We start from the raw sequence: 23235 nt of genomic DNA, 5'->3' as shown, positions 1-23235 counted from the left end.
GTTCCACAAGCATGTTTCAAAACAGCGAGTTTCAGAGCGATTCGAGCTACGAGGTGTCGATGACATGACTGTCGGAGGGTGCATAAAACATTTTGACGAAGGATAAATTGACAGAGAGGTAGGCTGCTGGCAAACGGCCCGATATCGCATTGTCAAAGACTAGAGACTTTGTTTAAAGGATTGGACCATGCAGTGGCGAAGGGATCGATGCCTCCTGATAAGCGAAAGGTAAAGCACCGCACGGCACTTATCCCAGAACCTTAGAGGGGCGAAGTACTTGTCAAAATATTCTTTCTTACCATATACGTATGCTAAATAGCTATGCCAAGTAACGTCCACCTTGAATATTTGTTACGATATTTATAACGATATAAAAAAATTTATATAGAAAAGTTGCGCGGTAGATATAGGGATATAGGGTAGGGGATATACCGTAACGCAAATACTTCTTTTGCATTGGGTGGAGGCCAAATTTGTTATTCCACATGGACACATATTTCGTTTGGTCTCTTCGATGTAACGCAAAGCATTTATTTTAATCGATACGCTATCTAGGTGGAAAACTGGTCCGGTACGTTTCACGAATATCGTAGCAATTAGTCGTTGGACGGTGATGAAAGCAGAAAGACGGACGAAAAGCCTAAAGAACATAATTCCTCGAGGCGTTCGTCGGAAGCTGCCAATTACCACATTCTCGCAGCGGTCGCTTTCCCGGCAAAAGAAGATCTTAATTAGCGAAATTTTCTCGCGGCAAAGCGTCGCCTTCGAGCGTGGCCTGGTCAAAGAAAACGGAGCCGGTGTAATTACAGATAAATTCACATTTAAAAAATGCGTTTAGGGAAAGCATAGATTGTCGGTTATTGCCGATAAGTCCTTTGAGAATAGTTCACCTCGGATTTTTCCTCAACTTTAACGCGACAAACTCGAGAAATTACACTCGTGCAAGTTAACGTATAAAGGATGTGTCGTCACTCGGCCCGAGGGTGTCCAGTTAGTCGTCCTGAAAGCTCGGAAATTCCGTGCCAACTCGTATCTGAGCTTGTTTCTTTCCCTGATTGCTATCTATGTTTTTAGGTATGTTTAATCGTTGTGCGAATCATGAATGTAAACGGGTATCGTTTACGTAACGATTGAATGTAAACGTTGCCTGAATTCTTTTTGCGGAAACATTCGGGAAATAGTATTATTTTTACGAAATTCTGTCGCCAATCGTATTAATCTCTTCGGCGACTAATTTATTAAGGACAGAAAAAGATAATTTTTTATTTTTAAATAGTATTCATCACTCGCTAGATAAACAGAGGTATTTTGCTACGAAGTGGAAATAGAAAGAATCTGTTACAGAAATCCCGAATGAAAAAAGACCAAATAAGAAGACATAGTTTTGATAGAACGAGAAACGTAGGTGGTCATTTTTTTCTCTTCATACATAGATCGAAAGAGATAGATAATATTAGAAAGTATTTTGTATTATCAAGACCAATGCTGCATACATACGTGAGTTTTAGAACAAATACGCCCTAGTACCTTTATACTTGTCATTAACAGTCATCGATCTCGGCCGCTTTAAAAAGGATGTCAGTTATCTACATCGCAATATGGTTGAAAAGCTAATTTCTAGTACCTCCTAGTAGTGTTCGTAATATTTCCTCTTACTGAATCTCGTGGAACAGAGAAAACTGAACAACTATCCTGAACTGTTGAAGATTCGCAAGATCCTCTTACGTAAAAGAGAGAGAGAGAGAGAGAGAGAAAAAAAAGGAAGAGATGAAAGGTTTTCTGTGGTCAATCGTTTCGATTGACCGAGGGCAATACGGATTACCGAAATTACTTTGCGAAGAATATCCGTCGTCGGAGATTCGATTTGCGTCTTCGATTAACCGGGCCGCAATTTCGCGCATTTCAACCTGGCTTTCGATAAAGATAAACGTAAAATCTAACTACCGTTCGATCCCTTCCTTCGCGCCCTTTTCAGCGCTTTCTGCGGCGAACGACGTTCGGCGAGCGTACATACGGTTGAACATCGAAACCGTGAGAGCACTTACACGAGATGAGCTTGCGGCTGAAAAGCTTTGAGGAAAATTGCAAAGATCCTGACGCGTCGAAATACGCTTCCGGAATAATACCGAGATATCCGCGGCGCGGATTCCCTGCCCACTTTTATCGCTTTTCATCAAATTACAGTCGAATGTGCTCTATTCTAAAGCATATATGCCACGGACTCGTCGTTGTTTCTCTTCGCTCGATTTACCCGAAATTCTTCTGCCGTTTCTAACGGCGTTTATCCGGAATGAGCTTGTCGAGAAACGAAAAAGTTTATCTCGTTGAAATTAAACGTGTCTACGTTGCCCCTATACGCTCCTCTGTACTCTGATTCTCTTTCGAGTGCTCGGAGAATGATATCAATGAACTTACGCAGACTTCGAGTTTTTGCAGTAGCCCGGAAAAAACTCGGCATGTTGAGAGAGAAAATGTTAAATTTACATTTTCGTGTTTTATGAAAACGAAGATCTCTGTTATTTAACATGTACATTTTCCACGAGAGTCAAGAGTTTTTTTTTCGTAAAAAAACATATAGTTCACTCAACTGTGTTTATTATATTATTTACTATACCTTTGATGACATTAATATGCGTTTTCTTTTCTTAGCCGTTAACTTTCATAATCGGTGACTAAGATTTAGTCACTGATACTCTTATGGATATAGCGAAGATTTTTACGCGTTTATGAGAAATTTGAAGGCGAAATAACGCGTGACATACTTTACTTTTCGTTTGCTACATTATTTCCAGAATATACTTTGTTATTTTCGTCTATAATCATTCTAGAAACAGCTTGCTTCTGTAACTTGGAACAAAGTGTAAGTAAGAAATTATATTCAAATTCTATGTTTCCAGTGATAATTTACAAACATATAAAAACACATAAATATACGCTATTATATTACCGGATAAACGTTCCGTGCTCTATAGAAAACCTTACTCGACGTTTTCATCGTTCTAATATAGCCTACAAAACTTATTCCAAACAGCCATTGTAAACGCGAAAATAACTTGCCGAAAGATTTCCTATAACCTCGACGATTCCATTATGATGGACGATTTAAATCGTCGAATGGGCCTCTTGATGCGACGCGTGCTCGTTGCCTATCGTTCGACAGTATCGAGTCGAAGGGAAACTTCTGACCGATTGGCAGTGTAGCGAGTCCAGCATATAGCTTTTGTCGATGACGGAAAAGAAGGGACGTGGCTCCCCTAGCGAATAAATTTTTCCTAATTTTCTCGCGGAAACGAGAAGAGGTGAACTCCTCGTAATATCCTGTTGGAGGTCGTTGACGATGCGAAGGTGAAACGCGGGCTCCGCATCAAGGATCGGTGAATGCAACCACGGATAGGTTTACCAACGCCCTCGGAGACCGACGAGCTAATATTCTGTTCCTGATGAGTTAGCCCAGACAGTTTTGAATATTAGATTAAACGCCGGTCGATCCCCTGTCATTAGCAGGATGCTCTAATCAAAGTCGATCCAAAGTTCGAAACCGTTCAGCGGGTGGTGCGTCTTATTAAAGCGGAGACAACCCCTCCTTAGCATTTCCTTTTGGCTGCGCCGCTATCAGCTACACTTTCTATCCGCTATCCCGTTATTCGCATCGTCGGCTGCCTGTGCCACGTTTCACCCTGAATTAAAGGATCATCGTCATCGTGTGTGCTAAGTAGTTCATAGAACAGCTTTAAGTGAATCATCCTGCGCCTTGTTAGCATCAAGGAATCCTGCTCCTCGAGGTAGGTACACTACCTTATCCAACGACTACGATTCAGTGTTTCGAATATTTAATCCTGGCCCGTTATACGAATCGTCCTTCAACCAGTCGTGTTTTTCTCTTTTTAATGTATTTCTTAGGTTTGTGAAAAAAATTGAAAAAATTGTTATCGATACTTGTGAATTTCTGTTTCATTCTTTCCATTTCATAACTGCCCAACGAGCACAAATGTTGTTCTGATTTAGAACAATGTTTTTCATCGAACATTTAAATCCTTCTCTATCATCTATCATCTATCGTAACTAGTAAATATTACAAAGAAAAATGATTTGAATAAATTGTGTTTAGTAAATTCTTCTCGTGAAATCTATATTAATTTTTAAAAAATAAACTAATAATTTATAATAGTTACGCTATTCATTAATAACAATTCGTTATTAATCTAAAACAATTACTCCATTAATTTTTATTTATTATATTTATCATTATATTTATTATTAATTAGTAATTATACTATTCATTTATAACAACATGCACCCATTACTTAAAAATAATTATGTTCTTAACTTATAATAGTTTTCTTTGTGTAGATCGTTAATCTGTAACTGCGTGTAATCGTTAACTGTGTACTTGCTTGTACCACGGGCTAGTGTGTCTCTTACCCCTTCCCCCACCACTTTCCACGTTGCTCGGCGAAACGAAGGAGTCATTCGATCGTCTCATTTCGTATCGATAACATGGATCGCGTTGTGTCAGGTTTGTAACGTATACTAACCTATTGATGGTGTCGCTTATTCATTATTATCATTAATAATGTTTTTCGTACTATTCGTTATTATATTGTTTACCATCGTCTATATCTTGTTATTAATATCGTTTGATTAATATACGTTTATTTAATGATTCATTGAACATTACGATAATGAAATTAAGTGGTTTTCTGAAATCCTTTGTTTTAATTTTTCTTCGGTCGTCTATTTATTAAATGATACTGTTACCGGTAGCTTCTATCGTAATCTTTCGTAATAAAATTTGAGTTTGATTGTGTTTTCATTTAATTATTTTCTATATTTGTTTTAACTTGTAGTTATTTTTGTGCAGGTTATTGATCGATAGCAGGGATAACATAGAAGTAACAGGAATACTAATATATGGACGCAACGACGATTAATCAATCGATCAATTCGATGAATTTTCATGGAAATTTGGTAATGTTTAATTTATTTTGACTAAGAAAGCTGTGTATGAAGAATTCAATTGCCTTGTTATTCGAACATGGTAACATTTGGTGTACAATTTATATTTATTTTAAAATATATTTGATACATATTTCATAATAAATAATTTCGTGATTATTTGGAATACTGAGACGAAAATAAATACGATTAAATAAGTCATTGTTCTAGTTCGAATATATGAAATCATTCTCTTGTGTCGAACGAATTTGTAACGAATTATTTTATTTTTTCAATGTAATTCGCGATATAGAATTCTTGATAATTTAACGACAAACTCGTGTAGACAGTTTGAAACATAGAAATCCTAATAAAAATAGCTTCAACTTATTTCGATAGGTATCGTAACATTCACATATAGAATTCAAATTATTTTGCTATATTATGTGAATTTCCTATAGTTAACGTCATATACTTGCAACTTTGTAGCTTATATTTTTTTCATAGAGGTGGCGCGCTAGTGGACTCAAGCACGTCAAAGCAAGGTTTCGTGCGTGTTTCTGTTGTATTCTTTAAGTATATTTAGTTGTGAATTTTTGAATTCTTGCAAATATTTTCGAGTATTTACAATACGCGACTATAGTGTATTAGTGGAGTGTATATCCTAGTTCATATTCTAATAACGAACATTCACAGTATAATTCTTGCAAACAATTGCATTGCATTCACGGTATTCGTAAACTTTTGTTCGGTATGGAGAAATATGTCATAATTTTCAACTAATATTTTTCATACCTGTTCGAATCTTTTAATAATAATTTTGTAAATGTAAAAAAAAAGCAGTATTTTCTAAATAAACGTTCGATAGAGAAAAGCAGAAAAATATCGAAACGATATTTCGCTTTTCTTACATACGCCCCCCCCCTCCCAGTCCGCCATTACACAACTTTATTTTCAGAGAATATTTGTGACTGCGCGAAATGCGGTTTGTAGAGTCAGTGTTTGCTACGTAAAAGTATTTTTCAATATTTTCAAATCACGGTAGTTTTGATTAAATTCAATCGAATAATAACACGCGAAAGTAATAAAATTTTAAAATTAGATTTCTTGTTCGCCGATTATGCTTTAAGCGGTCGTGGTAACGTAATCTTTTATTTTTCTTTATATATATATATATATATTTGAATGTTCGTTTTCGGTATTAGAGTCAGTGTATCTCTCAAGAGGATAAAGCCTTTCCAGGAGCTCAAGAATGTAAGTAGTTTTATGTATTGCATTTCAATTTGCTCAGTTTTTTGTATTTTGTTTGAATTATTGTTAATTACAACATACAAGTGATCGATAATTTAAAAAACTATAAATGTTTTTTTAATTGAAATTAAGTCTTAAAGTGTTAACATTCAATTACAACAAAACTGTTTGATACGCATCAAAAATCACTGAATTCTCAATTTTTTGATTACAAACTTTTATATTAGAATTTCAATTTACACTACTTATTAGATTTTATTAGAATTTCAGTCTTTATTATCGTTAAAGATCCAAGTTTGTATTATGTATTAACAATATTAATGATATCTTATGTTTTGTTATAGACATATCACTGTTTCAACTTCTTCATCTTTTTTAGGACTGTTCTAACAGTGGCTCAAAAGCCAAGAATGTAAGTATATTTACATATCGTACTTCAATTATGTCTTTTCTGTGTATTTTTCTTTCAACACTATCAATTAAGAATTAGGATCTTTTGAGGTTATTCTTTCATTAAAATAAAATAAGTGTTAAAGTCTTAATACCGAATTATGAAACAAATGACTAACAAATTTCAGAAATCATTAGATTCTTAATTTTTAGATTTTAAACTTTCATATTAGAGTTTCAGTTTTTATACTTATCAAAGTTTATTAGAATTTCAATCTTTATTATTACTAAAGTTACTAAAGTTAATAAACCTCTATTTTTCATTATCTCCAACTTTTCAAATAATCAGCAATCACTCATCGTGTTTTGTTTTGTAACAGATTATTCGCAACCTCTATTTCCACCATTGGATTTTCAACGGTTCCAGCCTGATGTTAGTCTCCCTGACGACATTCGCTGAGATAGCGCAGTATCGATGGTAACGTCCTCTGTTTCTCCGCTTCGAACGGTGAGTCGCATGCATTTCTGTTCCTCCGGTCACTCAATCATGTCGTAGGATGAAAGGTCCGAATCGGCACGGGTGACTGGTTGTATCGTGTAGAATTTCTTGCGAGCATAGTGACCGCGGGTATTTTTTATATCCGTGAGTAGTAACATTTTTTTTCAAATCTTTATTTATATTAGTTCAGGATAGGTCTTCTTGCACATCGCGATTATAGTAATTGGTTTTTCAACAGCTAGTTAAAATATATACATTTGAGAATATATTCATGGCACTTATAAATATGTATATTAGTATTCGGTATAAATATTTGCAGAAGGCAAACATCTACGTGAATATAGCTGTATGACATAAATATACTTAATCTTAAGCAATGAATTTTAGTATAATTAAGAGATATTAAAATGATCTCGTTTGAGCATTTTGTAGTGGAGAAATCGGATACCCTCCGATTTCGTTGTTATGAAAGCTGCAGTTGTCACTCAATGATAACGACGATACAGGCAATATACCATACAATGAATAATCCTCAATTTTATTTTCTCCTTCGTAACAATATTAAGTCACGTTCGTTTATTTCACTTTGGCTAGAATTTAAAATATGAGTTAAAATTCATTTTTTCCCGTACAAGAATGTGTGAAATTTTACGTGCAAGAAGACACTTCGCGGCAGGCAGATTTTTTAATCAAAGCAATAATTTTGAACACTGCTTCTGCACTTTCGAGTATATGCTTTGATAAAGAGATCGCCTGAGATTATTTCTTTCTTAGTAATATATCTAGAGTCAATTATTCCATTTGATCGAGTCTCAGTCTTTTTCAATTAACGCTACTTTTTTTGCAATATTAAACTTTTGTTCTAATTTATTAAATTAATAAAGTAGAGTTACTTGTTTACTATTAAATTAATAAAGTTGATTTAATCAAATACAAAGTAGTAAAATATAAAATCAAAGAATGTTAGTTCGTTAAATAAAAATTACACAAACTAATCATCTTTTTAGATCAGGATTTTCAGGTTTAACCCTTTCCGCGCCCATTGTCAGGATCTCATTCACGTGCCCAGGTGCTACTTGAATGGGAGAGAGACATTGGGCACGATGATCTAGAATTAAATAATGTAATAATTGATCAGCGACTGACGATGTGTTAGTGTATCGTACACGACGTATTTTCCACATTATGTGTGTGTGTTGTTAGGCCGTGGAATTGCGTCGCTTTCTCTCATTCGTTAAAACTTCAAATATTAAAAATGTCGAGACATATATCGATTCAATTTACGTCTCGATACAATCACAATTTCTGATAATATCATCCACGCGATTAAGTGTAACCACGCTTTTAATATTGCCGTAAATTACAATTATAATTCCAAGTTTACTTACATTTATTTTAACGATATCATTTCCTCAGACGTGTTTTATCACGTTTTACGTAATGGTCACTAGCCTCCGTCAGTCGACTTCAGGAAAACGGTACGTACCTTAGAGTGTGCATGATGTGTGTTAAGCTCGGGTGTCGGAGGCGTCCCGGGACGTCCTCTCTAGTGTAGGACCTTTGCGCCCGAGCGTTCGTGTGAGAACCGTGGAGCGAGTGTGTTGGTGTGCCTGTTTTGCCATTTTTAAATATAGCGCTAGGTAGGATAGGTAGTATACTTTCTGGTATGTCTGTTAATTATAAGTAGGTAGGGCCTGGCAGGTTGGTACAGTCTCTGGTCGGGTAGGCGCGTTTTCGTGTGACCAACCTGTTTCTGGAAATCTAATTTGAAAAATCGACGGTGAAACTGGCACGAGTAGAGCATGCTATCGTCTCTGGTTTTGTCTGTTGGTTAGGTCTCCGATTTAGAAGTCTCGAGCTTAGATTTAAGTTTCAACGGGCATTGCGCCCGAAGAAAGAAGAGGCTATGAGCCGAAGAGGCCCGGCAAACTGCCATTCAAGAGGGCAACTACTAATGGCTCTCCATCCTCTGGATCATCCAGAGCATGGAAAGTCGTTCTTGTTACTACTTTGTCACTATGCTCGTTTTTAATATTTGTAGTAGTAGTAGATTTTTTTTTGTCGATGTATATATCGGCCATTATCATATTGGGCAAATCGCGGTATTTTTTATTAGTGTCGCGAAAGAGATTAATTACGGGTTGAATTAGAGTTGCGAAATAATATCTCGGCTTTTTATTAGTGTCGCGAGAGAATGATTATGGTTTGAATTAGAGTTGCGAATTATGATATCGCGATTGTCTTTTGCAACTTTTATTATGAATTTTTAGAACTTCTTAGAGAATTATACGGATCCGAATTTGTCCAACTTTATATTGTTTCATAATCTTAATTCTTTCTTAATTCTTAATCATAATTAATTATTATAATCATAATCAATTAGTTTTCACTTCCACGACAATAAAAGACGAAAATTTTAATGTACATACATACATGTATATGATATATATGTAAAACAGTGCCCCATATAGAATTACAACTAGATTCAGATTTAATATAATTTATAGATTTTAGGTTTTCATGCGTCTTAGTCAGGTTTCTAGTTTTCGCGTCGGTTTTTCTTCTTAAACCTCCGTTTGCTGTTTATTTTGAACATTGTACAAACGCACACCAGGAGGAGTAGTTTATTTGACGATGAATAAATTTTAGATTTTTTGCGTAAAAGGAGGATGGATGGGTCGCGGATAGGGTGGGTCTCCACTCAATCAATATTATTCGATATATAATTACTAATTGTATCACTATAGAGAAAACAATTAACTGTATAACTGGTATAATTATTAATTATATGGCAAGAAATATGAGGTAATTGGCTGCGACTCTGACTAGGTGTTCATATCAGTGCAACTATGGTATATTGCATCAGTGAAATATTAATAATATTCTAGAATTCAATAACTCCATCCAAACCATCGTAGCTGCCGATACCAGAGATCGAGGATTAAGATTTTAAACCTAAGGAAGGTCCTTCGGTGATCTGGAAAGCTTCTAAGAACGATTCTGTATTAAAAGAAAAAGCGGCATTATATAATTATTTTCGAATTAAGAATCATTAAAAAAATTAATTTCTATACTTTCACGTAGATAATTATTTAAAAGTTTCGTCTCTACACTAATTTCAATAGCTGCGAGAGCTGTTTCCTATACAAATAATCGTCGCGCGACTTTAATTTCCGAAATATATTTGGAAAAACATAAAACTTAAATTTAGACCACGATTACGTTTCCTTCTACGGTAGGTGGCCGAATTTTTATGTAACTCGATCTAAACTTAATCCTTCAATTTTGATATTGTATAAATAAAAAAGGAAAATAAATTGACTATGGGTCGGGGCAGAATAGCATCCGTTACCCGGCAACGCAAACGTGAAATAATTTCCGATGATTCGGTTGATATATGGAGTGTTACACTTTATTTTCAATTGGTCTAGAGTCAAATAACCAAGTAACCAATATACCTATCGTCATTGAAAAATTGTTTACAGAATAAAAATTTGTAAACCGGCACATACAATATATAAATACACTAAGAAATTTCACATGTTACGAAAAGAAAAGAATACTACTTTTGATGAAAAAAAAAGAAAAAAAAAGAAGAAAAAGGAACAACTTGCAATTTATCATAAGAAATTGCAAATATTGCTGAAAAGTAATAGCCATCCACGAGTCCGGATGAATTTTCCGAAAATTATGGAATATATACGTGTCATAAGCTGTCACTGTGTTTTCAAGGTTCTGCCATTCATGCACCATTTCTCGCGCAATTCGCTCGTACTCATTCATGGCCCGTTACTCTTGAACTCTAGGTACGTACGCGCACGAAAGCCTCGTTCATGCTAATTTTATCGTTCGCGGATACGACGTCGAATTACCGCTGGCGAGTCATTATCGTGCATTTTGATAATATCGTAGCGCGTCGATTATCCATGGGGTTTTGTTCGGCGTTCACGGTAAACGAGCGTGCGATATTTACACCGGTATAATGGTCGATTGTTTGGTCGTGCATTTGCCGCTGGTTGTAAATCAATGAAAATTTAATCACTTGATAATTTAATCGATACGCTAATTACACCTAATTTTATTAATAACCGAACCAATGCGACGCATGCAGAAAACGTAATGCTCGGTTATGAACGCAAATCTCCTGCTTATAGCTCGTATAGGTAACTTCACAATTGCGATGTTTCCTGTTTAATCATATAGTGATTATGATTTTCTATTTCTCTCTATACCCTTCGTGCTCCACTCGGGCGTATTATTTTCACGATTTGATTGGATTTATATCTGTAATTGATCTGTAATTTGCGTACGTATGTTGGGCAATTCGGGCGAATCCATTACTCTGACTATTGAATGCGAAAAATAATCGTCCATTGTATAATGGTACCCGATGGTCAATATTATTATTTTTCATTTCAAAAAGAGAATGTAAATCAGAAAGAAATTCCTTACTATATATTTTACATCTTATTAAAGTACCACTTTTGTATCGTCTGGTTCGAATTACGGCGTTTCTCGCCTTGTTATCAAAAGAAACTCATGGAATTATGTATTTGACAATACACCTATGAAATTATATTCCCTTTGGATGTTATATTTTACGAACATACACACAGATACGCTCGTGGCCGTGCAACTTGCATTTTCTCGTTTACTTCTTGTCACAAGGAAAGAGAAGAGAGAAGATGGTCCGGTTTGAGAACGAAAGAATAAAAGAAAACAGAAATAGAGAGAATTTCAAGTATATCTCTTCCGTTTCGTTTGTGAACCTTCGTAGGATAAAGGAGCGATTCGAGGGACAAGAAATAAGGGAAAGCGGTCGGAAAAAGGTTGGTGATAAATGTTTCAGAGGCCGACGCAGTGACAAAACGTTTCGGGGTCGAGAAGTCACGATTCGGAGTAAGGATACCCCATGTCTCTTCCGACGACACGTAAAAATATATGATACACGGTGTGTCGTTCGTGATCCTTCGATTCCAGCAATATATTTATTTCTTTAATTACAAATCGCAGTTCTTTTTCTTTTTCAAGACGGGTATTTGATTGAGTGAGTTCTCAGACACAAGTATACTGTATGTAACTGTACTGTATATATAATTTTAATTTTGCACAATTAATGACAATTATGCTTAAAACAATAGTTGCACGTTCTTTATACAATTTTGACAGTGGCTTTTATAAATTGAACCAATATTATTAAGGAAATTTTACAAGTCGTTACATGTTATACGTTATAAAAATCAACAAATCGTCTTGCACAACGCTTCACACGCAAAAAATAAGACGATGCTGATACATCTACATTGTACCATACTCGTACATCATTTGACAATCCTGTATATCGTTACAAGTTACTAAGTTTTCATTACCATTAAATGACATCTATCGAACACGTTTAACATTTATAATTGACATTTATAATTATAATACATTTAAAACGTTCTAATCTTTTTTATAATATCAATTATTTCTATATATCGCGCATATTTGACAAGTGTCGTAATTTAGAATAAATTCAATCCTCTGTTGGAGCATCAAAACGGTCAAAGAGGAATTTTAAGGGTTAAGAATCAAATATTACGAAAATAATATTTGTCCGTTGTTTCCTAGAGTTCATAGAGTTCATTACTTTCCTCCAGCTTTTATATTAAGTATATATATATATATATAAATAATTTTGTTGTAAGCTTCCAATTAATTTTTCGCGTTTCTTTCAAAAACTAGCTGGAGATATGTCACTTTTAAAATACACGTGCGGCATGTATTTCCATAAATATCTAATTTCCATTCGAATCGTACGAGCGTCGGGAAATTTTTAGCGAGACGTGCAATATTGCTCGTTCATGTTGGACACGGATTCCTTAACGATTCGTGAAATCTCAACAAAGGCGGCGATATATTTTCTCGAGTAGAAGAAAGTCATATAGAACGTGAGGAAATAGCTATGAGAAAGAGAGAGAGAGAGAGAGAGAGAAAGAATGGAGCGAAAGGGTGATTCAACTCTTTTATTACTTGCTGTCTCTTGATTTGCCCCTTACTTCTGGAAAGGGAAGAGAGAGCGACGTTGAGGATAGTCGGGTGGCATCCAGACAAATTTCAACTGAGCCAAGAGCTCGTAAAAGCTCAGCCTCCTATCCGAATATCCCCTGCCACCTAAGCCCATCGGGGTGAATGTGATCCTGTAGGAGCGTATTTCAACAACACAGGGAAGGGGGTGTCCGACGACGCGTTTTGGCCAATCGTATACCTCCTTTAGAAGAACGGACCTCAACCCCGTGAACATCGTAAAGAGCTGCAAATTGCAGTCCACGAATGAACGAACGGAATATATAAAATTTGGCCGACCGCCATTTTCACTTCATCCACCTTTCCACCAGGAAACGAAATCTCCCGTGAATAGCAAGAGTTTCATCGATATTTTTTGCAATCACGATGTCGTTTTTGACCGTAGCGTAGCAAGTTAAACTTTACCTTTAACTAGAGATGTTAAACAACTTATTATTAGTAATTATTTATTTACAAAGATAACTTTTCTTCTTGTTATATCTTTTTCTTATACTGTAAAGGTCAGTGTAATTGTATATTTTTATAAACGTAATATAAACGTGTAAGTTTAAAACGATGAATAAATAGAGAGTAGAAGTATACTATAAAAAGCTTCGAAGAATAACTTCAAAATGATATTTAATGTCGAAACTTATATAATCTTTTGATTAGATGACTCGATTGATAAAATATTAGTATTTACACGTTAAGAAAGACGAAGAGAATTAAATAATAAAGATGATATCGACGATTTGATATGATCGATTTGAAAATAATATACTCGATAAATCGTTAATTTTCTGATATCCGGGAGAACCGAGTCTAAAAGTAAACTATTTACTAGAGAGATAATGTCAGAGTTTCAATAAATTACTTGACCAGTGCAATGTCACAATTTAAAATGGCATTGCTTTAATACTTTTTCAGATAGTAATCGATAAGTACATACGAATAATATCGTATATCGGTAGTCTACCATAGATACCCTGATGGTCCATAGATTATTAGTTACGCTTTAAAGGGGGAGCAATTTTTTAATTCCTAAATGATCGAATAATTTCCTAGATTTCTTAAATTTCTTAAATTTAGTCGAGGCATTGTTTTAATAAACTGAAAGTATATGTATCTGAACTGAAGAAGAATAGAGTGGAATATTTCTACGTTTTGTGAGTGCAGCAAAAAAATTTGCAACTGCCCGGTCTCTACCCTTCACTGTCCGAAATGTTCTCAGTAGGACAATACCTTGGGTTCCTGTGCGTTTCCCAATTTCACCCCGTATGAGCGGGTTTTGTCCGCATCCTATTGCTTTCCTTGCTTTTTTTTACTGCTTGTCCCTCCTTCTCTTTTCCTGTCTTGCTTTACTCTTCTTTTTTATTATCCCTATAGATTGGGAAGTTTCAATGGACTTTGCCCAATAGCCTGTGCTTCCTAGTTGCTTCGAAACTAATAAACTATAAATTCACCTTCTTTCTTCCGATGTTTCTTTAACCCACAGCGAACCTTGGTCGCAACTTCCTGGCCAATATGAAGGGGCACTTGCTGCGTGGACAAATATCCAGAGAGATAAACGTATCTTATGCTGTCATGGCTAAGAGTTCAAACAAAAATTTGCGTCCATTACGGTATAAGATTATATTGTCACGTAGAAAGTGCGTCATTCGATCCAGTTCTATGGCGATAGCTAAGTTTTTACGATGAATATTACCTTGCCTTTATAGATGTGGTGGCATTATCTTTCTACTTGGTAGCTTTACGATACAAAACAAGCGATTTCCAACGTTTTCAATTTCATGGCACAAACAAACTCATTACTAAAATACTGCGGCACAGCAAATCGTATCGTATCGTGTCGGAAAATAATTTATACCTAATTTTCTTCCTCAAAAAAGGATAGATTACATTCGTTGGAAGAAAAATCGAAAATTAGTTCGCTTTCTTTTCATAACTATAGAACCAGCATGATAGAATGTATTGGAAAAAATGGTACTCAGGATACGGAATAAGATGACCTTCTCGAAACCATCCACTTCCTGACTGAATCATTTCCTACACGGTATAACAGATAGTTTACTAGTTTACTAGTAATTTGCATTTATAGATTAAATCAGCTTGTGCATATATGTGCATATATACATACATATGTACGTAGAAAATGAACACTTATACCAAGCACTAGCGTGGCGCCACCGGCTGTTTTGTGCCTTTCAAGGGAATTCCTTCGAATTTCCTTAAAACCTTAGAAATAGGTAGAATACAATTTTTAAATTGACACGTGTTAGTAACCCGTTGAAGGGTAACGTTGATATGAGAAAGTAGTACATGCGAAAAAGGTGAACATCGAATTGTTTCAAACAGATTTTGATACAATTGTTTGCTCAGTATGATCGACAAGAGAAGAAAATAAGCTGGCGGTCTTAACGGGAGTCACGTAGGGAGACTTAAGTCGCAAACAGCTTCCCCGTTTGTCGGATCTATTAATTTAATGCCGTGAAATCGCTTTGTTTTCCTTTTAAACAACTTCATGATGCGGTACGATACTAGACGCTCCGTCATCGCTTATCGAGATGAAAAATATCATGGCAGCTTACAAATTGTACGCTAAAGTATTCGACTTGCGTCTGGATTTAATTTTCCGTTCACGCATGTATTCAACAAGATGGAGAACGTTTTCGGAAACCATTTCTCTTCTCAGGTTAAATGGGATATTTTCGTACATCGTGCTAGTACACATATACAGTTTCGTTTCGATGTTTATTTTTCAAGTTTGTGGATATTTGCATATATGTTATGAATTCAGATATTTTATTTCCATTCTGTATTAAAACCTTATTAAGAAAAATGTTTTTAGAAATTACAATTGTAAACATATAATAACGTTTGTATATGTATTTTATAAGAACATGCGACTTTTGGATTAGTTAGAAATAATTTCATTTGCACACATGATAATGATGCGAGTTCGAACATTATTCGAATAAAATATTTGGAAAATAATTGTTTAAACAATGTACTCTCTTATTTAACTCGTAACTATTTCAAAGTAATTAAGCAAATAATATGAAAAATGCAGTATTTAGCGTTCTAAATTACTTATTACTTTATTTGAAAGTGTTAATTAGGATAAAAAATGATTGGAGAATTAAAATAAAAGTAATCAATTAGCTGAAACTTGGTTTATTATTTCGAGTTGTCATTTTCTATTTTTATTTCAAGTAAAATTTAACCATGTCTGCTATGATTCCAGCACAGAACGATGATGCGTAGAAACCATTTCGAAGAAATAGAAAATACAGGAGGAACAAAAGTAACGGAATGACCGCACCAATCACTCGACCACAATTCCATTGAAAAAAATATAGAACGAATGACGCAAAAAGTATAAAAATGTCCAGAGGCTCGAGCTGGACTATGGAATATTCTATAAACGAATAAAAAAGTATTAATAGAGGGACCATAAAAACTGAAATAGAAAATTAGAAGAAAGAAAGAAGAAGAAAACGGAAAGATTTAATTATTGTTGATTTCGCCATGCATGAAAAATTGACGCTTCTTGTTCCGTAATTTATACGAGTATATATCAGAATGATGGTTAGAAATACTGTAATTATTCATTCTCATTTTGTACAATTATTTCGATTTCCTTCAAAAATAATACCTTGCACATGCCAATATCTCCAGTGCGCCGTAATGTTTTGTGAAATACCGTATTACAAAAGGTAGCATAGGAAAACTATCTTTACAGATAGAAAGAAGTAAATATTTAAGTAATAATTTCGATATCAGTCAACGAATCGTAGAATAATTCTGAAAAAAGAAATCTTTTAAAATGTATGGATAGAGATGGGCGTCATTATAAATGTTCATACGTGAATCCATATTTTGAATAAAAGTTTCATCCGACTATTCCAACTTATTAAAAGGAGAAGTTTCATAAGAATAACGAAAAAATATTCAATTTTTATTATTTTACCGAATAATTTTATATCAAGAAGAATCAGAAAATATGTTGGCTTGTTACCGAAGAAAAATAAAAATCAGACTGTGCGAAGTACAAAATATCTCGTCGCGGTGAACATAAATGTCGTATTACAAGTCGTGTTTGCACGTAAATGCAGGAATATTAGAAGCATCGTGTTGGAAAGTTTTACACCAACGATGCCGCGATACAGCAGAAAATGATACTTGCTGCAACACGTTAATGTTACGTTGTAGGGATATATCCGTGTTGGTATACGAAGCACGTTTGATACATTCGATGCACGATTCAAAGTTTATCTTAATTTAAGCGGCAAGGCTGGGTCGAAGCGCACTAAAAACCCGTTTTACGTTCGCATGTAGTTGGTTAATTTTAGGCTTAATTTTAACCGATATCATAAAGACATTGGTGTAAATGTAAATTTGTAATCTCTTAGTATCTATATTATTATCTGATTTTGTACTTGTATTTCTTATGTAAATTTGCAATCTCTTAGTTTTTCTAGTATACTTATAATTGATTATGATTTTAGATCAGAAAATAGGACGCTAACTAATTCGATCATTACTTTGGCAAAAAAGATATACTAGTAGATCTGCTCTTAACCATTTCGTACGAGACCAAATCTTTAGTTGGATAAATTAATACTTGGTTAATTCGAAGATACGTATACACCTGTCACACTCGTGTGCATACGCATATACAACACACATATATAGTATACGCAAAGAAATAATGCATATGGATGTGTGATTTTTCCAAATTTTCTATCTGACTTTTGCAAAACTCGCATGAAATTATAACCTAAACTAAAACCCGAGCTCGAAGCGTTAAATCCACGTGCACGCCGAATGTGTTAATATTCTCGGACGTTGAGCAAACAAAATGCAGAATAATCGAGGACGCTATAACGAAGACAGAGAGAATATCAGTTGCTTTTTCGCGCGCGTGCACAAATCCGTTTCATTTCAGACTGACCTGTTCGTCCCTTCGTTTCAAGACTGGCGAAGCAATTATTCGCGCTCATCGCCTTCAAATTTGCCCGTTTGTGCCGCTAGCAATTCGTGGCCATTCTCAAAGAAGGCACCAGGCGAACGTAATCTAGGCGACGCGACGTGGCGCAATACCTCTCGTTCCCGTGCAATTATCAGCCCCCGCGTGCGGAAACAAAGTACGGAATGGTATTTTGTCGTTTAGTCAATGTGGCGCTATGTGATAAGGCGACCGCCCTTCAATCTGCCCTTCGTTTCATGTTTACGGGCCTCTACAGGGTGCTTTGCAAGCCTGTTGAATGAGATTTAACGACGTTATTACGTGTCTTTTAACAAAGTATTGTTCGATATGCAGTCACTTACAGAAGTCCAGAAATATTAAATATTACAGCAGCAACTCTACGAATTCTTTTGAAACACATTAAAAGATATACAGTGAGGGTAAAAAGGTATTCGTACATGCTTTCTTGTAAAGTTAGATACATAAAAGTTAGAGACCTTTTTTGAGAAGCTAAAGGGATTAGTTTACTAGACAATTCGTAAAGAATTTCAAACAGATTGCAATTAGTCAAAGTTGCGAAGAAAATAGTAAAAGTCATTTTCTACAACTTTTTGCATCCGAGGCTGTAATGAATATTTAAAAATTACTTTTCGTAGATTTATGTTAATTTCACACATGCTGAAAATTCTCTGCAAATAGAGATTCGAAGACTTGAAGATCAACTTCACATTTTTTTTTTTTTAAATGATACGGTATTCCGAATAAAGGTAAATTATTGGAAGTGTGCGAGAACCCGAAAATATCGGATCGGATCGAACTGCCGAGAGTATCGTCGTTTCGTAATTCACGATTGTCAGGATTTCCGAGAATTTCGAGATTCTCGAGAAATTCGGAATTGCCGAAATCTTCTCGATATACTTGATCACTCGATGTACTCGAGGAGATTTTGAAAACTCTCTTTATCTGTAAAATCTTTTATAAGGTTGACAAATAAGTACTGATTAATGAATCCAATATGTAGGTGGTTAGGAAATGGTCACCCGGTATGTGACAGTGTGGTGTCTAGCATATTGTAAGATCCTTTTCGTCGAGGGGTAGCTACCCTTATCTTTAACAGACAGCATTCCAATCGAAGAGCGCGCCCTTCTTTAGTCCTTATAACCGAGCAAACAGCTTTCAACGACCAACACGTCTGAATGGGGATACCGAGCAAGTTTCTTTTATTCTATCACGAGGGACATATAATCGAATTAATTCGACGAAGATGAATCGATTAAGCACTAACCCTTTTGACTGCAACACTTTAGATTAATCGCATAAGAAATCTTAATTTTCGTTATTTCTCCTGTTGATTAGGTCTTATTTCTTAACAGGTTCCATACAATTCCTAATATTTACTTTTATCGTTGTTAATGCGTTGATAATAAACGTATGCGTGTCATAAATGCCTTATTGTTAGATATATATTAATTTAACAATAAATACTCGTTAAATTAAATTAACCTTTGCTTCGTATATTTTATTGAATTTATTGAATTTCCGAATCTTGATACGGTCACCGACCGTATCAATTTTTATTTCATAATGTTCCCCTTTTTTGACCGAACAAGTGTTTAATATTTTCAGATATCACGCATATTATCAATGATTTTGTCATATTTTTCTAAAATTTAGGAAATTTTTTAACATCAGAAAACCACGAAATCCATAATCCATAAAACGTAGAATTCAAAGAAAAAGCTCTAATTTTATATAAGAGGACAATTTTGGAAGGACGCGAGATTAATTAAGAGCGAAATTTCTCGATGTAGCTATTAATTGTATTCATAACTGTTGACAACGTTAACGGTATTAAACAGTTACAGATAAAATTATTTATTATAATGGGGATAAAGTAAGGGTCATACGTGTATTTATAACTATTCATAGAACTCGATAGAATCCATGAATTCATCTTAGAAAGAAAGGGAGAATCGTTGAATGATATTAATGGTGTTACTCAATTACTATAAATTGTCCATTATCCTATAAAAAGTAATATGGTGGCTTACAAAAGGTCTATGTGTAATGCTTATGACGTATAACTTGGAAAACGCTTTCCTATGGCCCATATATCCTCTTAATGGAGTGAACGCAATAGTGCTTTCTATCTTTGAGGGAGGATACTCGTGAATTGATTCGAATAAAACGAAGATAAATAGAAAGGAATATTATATTAATAATGTTAATATGCAATACTTGCTCTAGTCAATACCCGATACTTGTTCCTAATACTTAATAACGGAGAAATTAAATAATTAAGACGGAGGTAATTAGTAAAATATCAAATTCGTTATTTCATTATCCTTCATTGTTGTGTTCGATTATTAACACGGACGCATCGCCTGTAGGACACGTACAATCGGAGAATTTGAGAAAAATGTCTCGATAGAAATGTAATATTTCCGTAGTGTTGTTCCGTTCAAACGTTACAAACGTTGGAAAATTACTTGGGTGGCGCGAAAGAAAAATTTTGCAATCTTAAAGAAAGTCGGACTCGTTCTCGCAAACTGCAGTCGCTGTCTCGAAACTTTGAAGAGTATTGACACTCGCGTCAAATAAGAAAATAGTTTTACTTTCTCATAGAGATTTTCGGAAACTTTGGAACTCAGATTTCCTTGAAACTTTGTTTCCAACCTTCGTTGATCCATGGAAAAATTAAATTATTTCTATCCGTTGCTTTTAATAATTGTAGAAAAGAACCACGCTAGGTTCAGACTGCTTTGAAATTTGTTTCAAGCAACATTCTAAAAATATTAAATATGTATGTAGAGAATACAATTGCCTTTCTTTCGAAAGAATCGTCAATTTTAGGATTAAAAGGTTTCTCTTGTGTTGCTTTTACAGTTTATTTATTCTGCAACTATTTGTTAAAAGATTGTATGCAAAATGATGGAAACGGCGAAATTTGATATTTCGACTGATACGATGTGATAATCGTTGATATGACGGAACACGGTTTTCAAATATTAATTTCGAGTAATTTCAAATATTAATTTCGAGTAATAATTGCAAGCTAAATTAAGCCTACAAGCTTATAAGCCTAGAAATCGAATTACAGGTACAAGCAAAATTTGGCATAAGCGATTTCTTTACTTATACGCTTGACCGTTTCGGACGTGATTATTATGAAAATTTTCGTCCAAACTTTCAAATCGCTAGGGCAATATTCGATGATACGCGTGTCGACGAGCACGTGTACGTTGCACACGTGTGTCCTGTTCAAGGACTATAGTGAAGTTGCCGAGTTAAGGGTCAACAAGTAGAAGGGTGCTAATTCTCTCGTTATATTCTCCTTTGCATCCCCTTCCCATCAGCCTCTTTCTCTCTGTTCTCCACTTGCCTCGTTCTCTCTGTGGAGCTACCGATAATGGACTTTTAATGCGTTCGATTTGCCAGTCGCAGTGCCAGGCTCCCCCTACACTCTTTAGAGTAAGATTTCCATATTTCCGATTCCCTCTACTCAAATAGAAGCAGGCAAAAACGTTCTATTTTCTTCTTCTTTGTCAGTTTTTGTAGTGACTTTGAACGATAATCGTTTTACCAACCGTTTACGAATTATTACCAACACGCTGATTAACGAACGAAATAACGTTTATTTAAGCAACAAAAATACTCATGGTTGTATCCGATATCCGACGTATTTCGTATTTCGGACATTCTAGTCAAAAACGTTAGATTTCTATTTCCTGGTACGGTTGATTTTTCCCTTCCTATAATATATCAAATACTTGCTTGACTAATTTAAAATATTTGAAATCTGTAAGCTATCGATTAGCTTATGTCGTGGAATAAATGAAGGCTGGTGATTTCTCATGGATGTTTATGGGAACATGTTTATGGGAACGTGTTTACGAGAACATGGATGGAAGCAAAGATCATGTGAAAATGTGAAAATTAGAAAACAAGTGGCATAAAATCAAAGATATTGAGATTCGGAACTTTTGTCTATGAAAAATTGTCGTGGCTCGCAGGACAATTCCGTGAGGTTGACTCATTACTAAGGGGAGAATCGACGTGGCCCTGCAGGGCTTGACGCGTTCATTCGATATTCTATCGAGTTATGTCTCGGCAAATATCGATCGAGCCGATACACGTCAGGGTATAGGTCTCCCCTGTGAAACCGTGGTAACATCATCGTATCCTCGTTGAAACGTAGCCGCTTTTACGGCGGTAGTTACTGGCTTGGCACACCGCTCGCGCTCGCCAAAAAACCTGTGAAACTCTTTGAAAGCTCGTTCTCTCGCACCGACGCTCAACCAGCTCGACCGGAATTTCCCCGGATTTGCTTGGCCACCGACGACATCCGCTAGAACGGAAAATCGACTCGAGGCCTCCAAATGGCAAAGGTCACTGCCGATCCGATAGAAAACATCGTTAAAAGTGTCCCTCCCGCAACCACTTTGCCTTCTAATCTGTCCGTAAGTCAGGGCAGGGTTCGTTGCTTCGAATCAATGGAGCGGAGAATCAAATAGGATACAAAATATTTTATATAACAGTAAGTCTACTAGTTTTTCTGACTTTATATGGATGTAGTAGGTGTATGTGATTTTCGTAACATTAGATTTTGTATATTTGTACCTTTTTAATAAAGCTAAAAGTGAATAAGTTACATTTACGTTTCGTTACATTTACAACGATACGTGTGTATCCGAATGTATCGAATACATGCTATTATATTCTACTATACTATATTTTACTATAATATTCTACTTGTAAAAAACGCGCGTAAACTTTTGTGGCTGACTGTACCGTTCATCGTAAAATATTTTAAAACACTCAACGAACGTACTTTTGCCATTTTTAATTATTTTCAAAGCTAGATACGACAGGATGCGGGAACGTTCTCAAACAGAATTTCCCGTCTACGAGTTACTTGCATCAGATCACGTTTCCAGGGGAAAACGATTGAAAGTACCTTGAATGATTTAAATGGATCGCTCGCGTGTTCCAGCAACGACCATCGACTCTCTTCTTCCTGTTTGCCTGGCATGCTCATACCGATTGCTTGCTTATTTATTTATTTACTTAAGAGCAATTACCATTCACAATTTGTCGATTCGCGTAGAAACGTTTTTACTCTTGCAAACTCAAACCTGAAATACTT

At 35.3% G+C, this 23235-nt stretch overlaps 1 protein-coding gene across 2 annotated transcripts in view; it reads left to right on the top strand.

Annotated features, from left to right (window-relative positions):
- The first annotated feature begins 4460 nt into the window (after positions 1-4460).
- The window catches only part of LOC138179276 (tyrosine-protein kinase Dnt), a 128967-nt gene continuing 110192 nt past the window's right edge, over positions 4461-23235 (top strand). For both annotated transcript variants that reach the window (XM_069111904.1, XM_069111902.1), the window contains exons 1-5: positions 4461-4516; positions 4862-4968; positions 6141-6189; positions 6531-6598; positions 6957-7084. In XM_069111904.1, the coding sequence (XP_068968005.1) occupies positions 7052-7084 (33 nt within the window). In that variant the 5' untranslated portion in view covers positions 4461-4516; positions 4862-4968; positions 6141-6189; positions 6531-6598; positions 6957-7051. The remainder of the gene's footprint in view (positions 4517-4861; positions 4969-6140; positions 6190-6530; positions 6599-6956; positions 7085-23235) is intronic.

The sequence above is a fragment of the Bombus flavifrons genome, chromosome 4 (assembly GCF_040668555.2).
Source record: "Bombus flavifrons isolate JBK064 chromosome 4, iyBomFlav1_principal, whole genome shotgun sequence".
Taxonomy (NCBI): Eukaryota; Metazoa; Arthropoda; class Insecta; order Hymenoptera; family Apidae; genus Bombus; species Bombus flavifrons.
This window is presented reverse-complemented; position numbering and strand designations above follow the sequence as displayed.